The 8,059-nt window shown below is 40.9% G+C and overlaps 1 protein-coding gene across 1 annotated transcript in view; it reads left to right on the forward strand.

The window, feature by feature from the left end:
* Positions 1 to 7,464, forward strand: part of dsd (attractin-like protein dsd) — a 29,454-nt gene extending 21,990 nt beyond the window's left edge. Inside the window, exons 15-20 of the mRNA XM_089738925.1 lie at positions 47 to 159; positions 1,498 to 1,623; positions 3,535 to 3,620; positions 4,159 to 4,279; positions 6,540 to 6,760; positions 7,254 to 7,464. Of these exons, the coding sequence (XP_089595051.1) occupies positions 47 to 159; positions 1,498 to 1,623; positions 3,535 to 3,620; positions 4,159 to 4,279; positions 6,540 to 6,760; positions 7,254 to 7,449 (863 nt within the window). The 3' untranslated portion in view covers positions 7,450 to 7,464. The remainder of the gene's footprint in view (positions 1 to 46; positions 160 to 1,497; positions 1,624 to 3,534; positions 3,621 to 4,158; positions 4,280 to 6,539; positions 6,761 to 7,253) is intronic.
* Positions 7,465 to 8,059: the final 595 nt, after the last annotated feature.

The following is an 8,059-nucleotide window of genomic DNA, read 5'->3' on the forward strand; positions in this document are numbered from 1 at the left end:
ATGATAGTGTCGGTAAATAAGTTGGTACTGGTCGTGGTGTCGGCAGACGGCGCGCTGTGCGGGGCGGCGGCGGCGTGCGGCGCGTGCCTGGCGGCGGGCTGCCAGTGGTGCGGCGCCTGCCACGCGCACCGCACGTCCTGCAAGCGGTACCCGCACCAGGTCCGTGAGTACGCTAATAGCCCAAGAGCCCGCGACAGCCAGACCTTCGTTATTTTATAAAAGCTGAAAGTTTCTCTGTGTATGTGGTTGTGGTTACTTGGGCAGGTAACAGGCAGTAAAGGTATATTAAATAGTACCTTAAATTCGTTAAAGTATATTTTTTTTTATTATTATTTACTCTAGAATATCTTTAGAAATCAAGATATCCATTGCCGGACACTTTTTCCAGTTGCCACCCCCTGCCAGACATCCCTAAATTTTAATAAATTTTAATTATACTTTCGTTATACTATAAAAGCAAAATTTTATATATCGACGCTTGAAAGGCAAACGTGACTAAGCGACAATAACTGCTTTGAAGATAAATGATAGGCAATAACCATATTCGATGCGCAAAATATATTTCTAGGTCTATTAAAATCATTTCAATCCTACAGCTACTAGCTAGATTCGTTAAAATAAATTTTGTTTTCAGGTATTTCAACTTTAAATTAGTCTACTGTAAAGTTCACGCATTGTCGCTTAGTCACGTTTGCCTTTCAAGCGTCGATACGTTACTTAGGGACTTATAAAAATACGTTACCCCAAGAGCCGGACAGTTTTAATGGTTCTTACATCTTGCCAGACACATTGAGAGCCCGCTGTAGGTGCGAGCGCGAGGTAGCAACTGTTCAAGCGGGTGTGAGCGAGATAGAGTGCATAGTCTATTGTGATCTTTTACTGCACATCAGCTGTCATTTATAGGATTTATCCTGCGCTCTTCAGGAAAGGAAAATTAAAACCATACAAAACATTTAAAAAATATCCAGAGTACCAGGAATCTTTCAAGAATTTCCGTAAAAACGAATCAATGGAAAATTTAGATCAACAACAAAACCTCTATAATATCATTCAGAGATTTATATGCAATGCTTACAAATACCGTAATGTAATTGATGTTGATGCTGCTCGACTTCAAATATTCATGCAACACCAAAATCTGACGCAACACAATGAGTTTCGGTAGGCAGCGGCTTGGCTCTGCCCCTTGCATTGCTGAAGTCCATGGGCGACGGTAACCACTCACCATCAGGTGGGCCGTATGCCCGTCTGCCTACAAAGGCAATAAATAAAAAAAAAATAATAATAAAAAAAAAAGTTTCTTGTCGGATTTTTTCATTGCGTCACGATTCCGATCTGATGGTAGATTCTGTGAAACACTACTATTGCTTAGAGCTATTATTAGCAAGCTCTCTCAGGTCGAGCCCGTGAGGTTGCTTATCAGGCTGGTCAGACCAGAATAGCCTGGTCGAGGCTACTGGTAAGGAAAAAAAGTCATCAATAATCTTTTCGTTCCAGATAGTACAGACCCTCGACCAGTGCACGTGGAGCGACGAGGCGGCGCGCGAGCAGTGCGGGCGCCACCACTCGTGCGCCGCCTGCCACGCGCACAAGCACCACAAGCCGCGCGCAGCCAAAACTAACGTAAGTTTTTTTTTATTTTATTGCTTAGACGTGTGGACGAGCTCACAGCCCACCTGGTGTTAAGTGGTTACTGGAGCCCATAGACATCTACCACATAAATGCGACACCCACCTTGAGATATAAGTTCTAAGATCTCAATATAGTTACAACGGCTGCCCCACCCTTCAAACCGAAACGCATTACTGCTTCACGGCAGAAATAGGCGCGGACTCACAAGAGGTCCTACCACCAGTATATAAGTGTATGTAGTGCAGTATAAGTGCTCTGAGGAATTGCTCGAGATGATACCTTCATCTCGTTCTTACCATCGCACCGCCCGCCATCGGAGTAGAGTTCATCCATACTACCTGCAGCCACTGCGGTCATCCACAGTGCGTTTCCAGAGGTCTTTTTTGCCACGTACCATCCGGCTTTGGAATGAGCTCCCCTCCACGGTGTTTCCCGAGCGCTATGACATGTCCTTCTTCAAAAGAGGCTTGTGGAGAGTATTAAGCGGTAGGCAGCGGCTTGGCTCTGCCCCTGGCATTGCTGACGTCCATGGGCGACGGTAACCACTCACCATCAGGTGGGCCGTATGCTCGTCTGCATATAAGAGAAATAAAAAAAAATCCAATACACTTCTTTTATACGCTTTTACTAGCTTCAGTGCTCTTAGTGCGAGTTTTTTAACGTTGTCGATAGCGTAAAAGTTAGCTCATATTCGTATGGAATGGGATCGTTTGCGTACGATCGCCGCTAGGGGCGCTGTGCCAAATGTATACAAAATTGGGTTAACTTTTACGCTATCGAGAACGTTACGAAACTCGTACTAAGCACACTGTCGTATGTATGTTAGTGTGCAACGGAATCTTTGAAAATAATTTTGACCCCATAATTTTTTCAAAACGTCGGATTTACTCGAAATTTGTGTTTTTTTATTGCTTAGATGGGTGGACGAGCTCACAGCCCACCTGATGTTAAGTGGTTACTGGAGCCCATAGACATCCACAACGTAAATGCGCCACCCACCTTGAGATATAAGTTCTAAGGTCTCAAGTATAGTAACGACGGCTGCCCCACCCTTCAAACCGAAACGCATCACTGCTTCACGGCAGAAATAGGCTGGGTGGTGGTACCTACCCGCGCGGACTCACAAGAGGTCCTACCACCAGTAATTACGCAAGTTATAATTTTGCGGGTTTCATTTTTATTACACGATGTTATTCCTTCACCGTGGAAGTCAATCGTGAACATTTGTTGAGTACGTATTTAATTTGAAAAATTAGTACCCGCCTGCGGGATTCGAACACCGGTGCATCGCTCAACACGAATGCACCGGACGTCTTATCCGTTAGGCCACGATGACTACAAATAATGGTATACTTATTAAGGACAAATAATGGTATACTTATTAAGGACCGATGACAACTCAATATTAAAAAAAAAATGAAATTCAAGTAAAATATGAAAAATAAATAATATATAGTCTAAAAAAACTAACAAAATACGCTTTTATAAAAAATCCAAATAAAAAAATAGAAAATAAATTTTAATAAACTTGAATTAAAAATATTGTAAGAAAACATGATTTTATTGTAAATAAAGCGTGTATTACGATTTATGTTAAAATTAAATCGGTGCGCAAATCTCTCGACTGACGTCAGGTGACACCTGCGCGTTCCGGAATTCCGAATACACCCGATGACGCCCGAATGCGACCCGACAGCCAGTGTTGCTCGTTACAAATAATATTGTGAGGTTGTACCACGGCGCTCAAAACAAATTTTATGTGGTTTTGAAGCATTATGTCAAGTCGTTTCTGGCAACATTGAACTGTATTTAACTGTGACGATATTTTCGGAATTATATTCGTCATATAATTTATAGATTGCCTAATAAAGAAATGGTGTAATTGAATTTTGCATGTTTTAGGGTACAACGGAATTACCACAGCGCGCTTGCTATTGGGACTACGATGCTATAGAGTGCAAACCGGCCAATACATCCGAAGACCTGCGGTTAGTGTTGCCAATTGTGTGAAACTAAAATACGGAAAATAAATAGGATTTTTTATTTATTTATTGCTTGGATGTCCCAGCCTTCAAACCCGAACGCATTGCTGTGTCGCGGCTAAAATAAACGGAGTTGTGTTGGTACCTTCTCTTGCGGGCTCACATACGCCCGAACACCAGTAACTACGCATTTTTTTTGCGGGTTTGATTGTTATCATCATCATCATCATCAGCCTACAGTCCTCCACTGCTGGACACAAACAAAAATGAAACCAAATCAAATGAAACCGAATCAAAATCATTAAAATTTAAATTGTCAACTACTGATATAAAATTAAAATTAATAAAGGAACTCTAATACAATAAATAATGAAATAATGTTAACTGAGTAACCGTCTCCATACCAGCCACTGTGTTAGATTAATGTGAGACAGGACAGATGCTTATTACAACAGTGTCTTATATAGAGGCAGTCCAGTCTGTTTGCAATCATAAATCAGTGGAGTTGCCCTTAATAATGTTTTTTTTATTTTTTTTTTATTAGGGCTATAAGTTCGGCGGGCGGCGCTGCGTGTCGGGCGCCGTGCTCCACGCTGCAGAACTGCGCCAATTGCACCGCCGAGGAGTGCATATGGTGCGCCTCGGCCGCCAGATGCGTTGACAAGGTATAGCCCCGGGACCACACCCTGTACTGTGGACTCTTTTAGTTAAATTCTTTCAGTGTTAGGTAGTCCGTTTATCGAGGAAGGCTATAGGCTATATAACATCACGCTAAGACCAATGCAAGGATAAGGATATCGGAGCACCGATAAAGAATGTTTCAAAATCAGGGTTATTTTTACCTTTTGAGACTTCGATCAATAATAGTACTAGATTAAGGATCAGCAACAAAAATAAGACGCTCGAGTGGCCACGTTGGCAGACACGAAAACATCTTCATTTCTTAGAAAAAAGTTTAATAATGACTTCAGTTTATTATAAACCTTAATACTTAAACATAAAGTTTAATTACCATTGCAAAATATATGTATATAGGTCCTTTCGTCAGAGAAAGAATATTATGGAATAAATTTAAAATGTCACTTGAACATAAAAAGTCATCAGTACAAAAATATTTATTCTAAAATGATACATAAAGCCTAGTTTATAAGGTTAGAAATATTTGTTTAAAATTTCGTGCTTATTGTATTGTGGAACTAGATGTAGTTCTTGGTATTACATTTCAATGCTCAGAACACAGTAAGTATTGAAAGACATAGAGTTGCAGAATATATTTGTTTTAGGTTTGTTTTGTATGGTCGCAACTATTATTGACCGATTCAAAAAAGTAGTAGATAATATGTTACATTGCCGCTATTACAACAAATAGGTAATAAATAATAAAATTGAATAAAGTAAAAAAAAAATGAAAGGAAACACGAAACATGTTTTCCACGTATTCTTTATACAGAAGTAATTAAAACAATAATTTAGGTTTAATTACCTTTAAACAGATTCAGTTTGTTATAAAGCTGTCTTTTAGAAGTCATTTTTATATGAGCGGTTTCTTTTTTATAAATATAATGTAATCTTATCAATGAATTTTTCTATAATCAGTTTAATTTAGGCTTATTTTATGGCTATGTTCGTTTCCCCAGAAAACAAATCCTTTTCAGCATATACGCTTAAAATATTTACACATACATATAAAGTTTTTATAATACTTTTTTGCATTGATTTGCCACCACCATTGAACAATTCTAGAATTTTTATAAGGGTTCTATATTTGTCCTCCTCTTTCTTTCGCGACAATATATATTATATCCATTGTCCACAGCGACTAGGAAATCTACAAACAAAAATAACATTATTTTTATAATGTTATTAATTATTTTTATATTATTTTTATAATAAGAAAACTACATGCATTCCCTGTTCAAGAATAGGTGATGTTTGTTACAATAGTTGGTGCCTTGTTGCAAACATTGGCCAAACAATTACAATATTCGTAAATTGTGTTTTATTTACAATATAATTGTGTTTATTATTTTATGAAAAACACTTAATAATATAAACTTACCAAAAAAAGATATTCCTTCCAAAACCTTGGTGTTACGGTGGTTTTTTACTCAGTTTTTGAACGCGCAGTGCAGCGTTTTGACGTCTTAGTGTTGGCTATGATTGGACCATACTAATTTGAAATAAGACCCCAAATTTATTTGTGGTCTTATTTTTCGGGCCGTTTTTGAAGCGCTAATCGGGAATCTAGTAGTATTATTGATCGAAGTTTTGAGAGCTTCCGCTGCGTGAGCTGCAGAAACGGTTAAAGTTTCGCTAAAATAATTTATGACAGAACTTTTCCCCTTTAAAAGATCTAAAAAAAAGTCCCTGACAGCATATGTCTATATGTTAAGGTTGGCTCACTATAACGTTTTTTATATGCTAACCAAATTTGTTTTAAAATAAAGCATTATTTGTGAACTATTCCACGCGGACGAAGTTGCGGGCAAAAGCTAGTATTATATATTTCGCAGATTTATTATTATTTATTATTTTTATTGCATAGAGGGGTGGACGAGCTCACAGCTCACCTAATGTTAAGAGCCCATAGACACCTACAACGTAAATGCCGCTACCCATCTTGAGATATGAGTTCTAAGGTCTCAGTACAACGGCTGTCGAACCCTTCAAACCGAAAACACATTACTGCTTCACGGCAGAAATAAGCAGGGTGGTAGTATCTACCCGCGCGGACCCTTAAGACGTCCTACCACCATTTGTTACCGCGCGGACTCTCAAGACCTCCTACGTACTTAAACATTTGTTAAGTACGCATTTCATTAGAAAAATTGCTACCCGCGTGCGGGAGTCGAACACCGCTGCATCGCAACACATACATATTAGAAAACAAAAAACGTGTTAAACGTGTGTCGTAATACCGTGCAGAACGCGTACGGCGCGTCGTTCCCGCTGGGCGGGTGCCGCGCGTGGGCCACGAGCGGCGGCGTGTGCGCGGGCGCGGGCTGCGCGGCGCACGCGTCCTGCGCGGCGTGTCGCGGCGAGCCGGCGTGCGGCTGGTGCGACGACGGGCGCGGCGGCGGCCGCGGCGCCTGCGTGCCGGGGGGCGCCCGCGGCCCGCACGCACCCGCGCTCTGCTCGCACCACAGGTACGCGCGCACCGACGCACACTTTATTATATTAAATGCTTTAGATCAAGGATGAGCAACACGCAGCCCGCCAAGCATTTCTAAAAATGAATTTATTTTAGCGACTTTTTTTTTTATTGCTTAGATGGATGGACGAGTTCACAGCCCACCTGGTGTTAAATGGTTACTGGAGCTCTCAGACATCTACAACGTAAATGCGCCACTCACGACGAGATATAAGTTCTAAGATCTCAGTATAGTTACAACGGCTACCCCACCCTTCGAACCGAAACGCATTACTACTTCACGGCGGAAATAGGTAGGGTGGTGGTACCTACCCGTGCGAACACCCAAGAGGTCCTACCACCAGTAATTACGCAAATTATAATTTTGCGGGTTTCATTTTTATTACACGATGTTATTCCTTCACCGTGGAAGTCAATCTTCTTTACTTTTATTTCTTTTTTACTTTTATTCATGTTTAATGGTAATAAAAATAGTGTCCGTTGCGCAGGTGGCACTTCACGAGCTGCCCGGCGTGCCAGTGCAACGGGCACGCGGTGTGCGACGCGCGCGCGCGCTGCGTGCAGCCGTGCGGCGGGCGCGCCGTGGGCCCGCACTGCGACGCGTGCGCGCCCGGACACTGGGGCAACCCGCTCAACGGGGGACTTTGCCAACGTGAGTACCCAGCGCACACGCACAATCTTTAGCGGTAGGCAGCGGCTTGGCCCTGCCTCTGGCATGCTGAAGTCCATGGACGACGGTAACCACTCACCATCAGGTGGACCGTATGCTCATCTGCCTACAAGAGCAATAAAAAATAAAAGTCTAAAATTCGATTAAAAATCAAAGTAAACTCTATCTATCTTGTGGCTCCTTGGAGCCACAAAAGACGAGAGACAAAAGAAGAGAGTCTTTTGTGTTTATATATTAAGTAATGATTTGTTGGAATACATCAATTTAAATTTACAAAGAGAAATATAAACAAAATTACAATGTAAACAGCCATGCAAAGCTCATACATATTGAGGAGTGAAAGGCTGGCTACTTGTCTTGAGCGACGTTTCGCCGCATTTATCTTTGTAATTAAAAGAGCGTTTTATTCCGTATTATTAGCATCAACAGTTCGATGTTTTTAACTTCAATTAAATTTACTCCATACAAATAGCCGAAGAAGTTTTATTTACGTTTTTTTTTTGCCTAAATTTTAAACTCTAAATGGTTCTCCTGTAAAATTGCAAAAATGTCGCTTTCACTCTTTGATATGATTACACGAATCAGGATTAAAAGCAAACTTTTCTTGGAACGAAGTTCCTTATG

Source organism: Bombyx mandarina, chromosome 26 (genome assembly GCF_030267445.1).
Source record: "Bombyx mandarina strain Sakado chromosome 26, ASM3026744v2".
Lineage (NCBI taxonomy): Eukaryota > Metazoa > Arthropoda > Insecta > Lepidoptera > Bombycidae > Bombyx > Bombyx mandarina.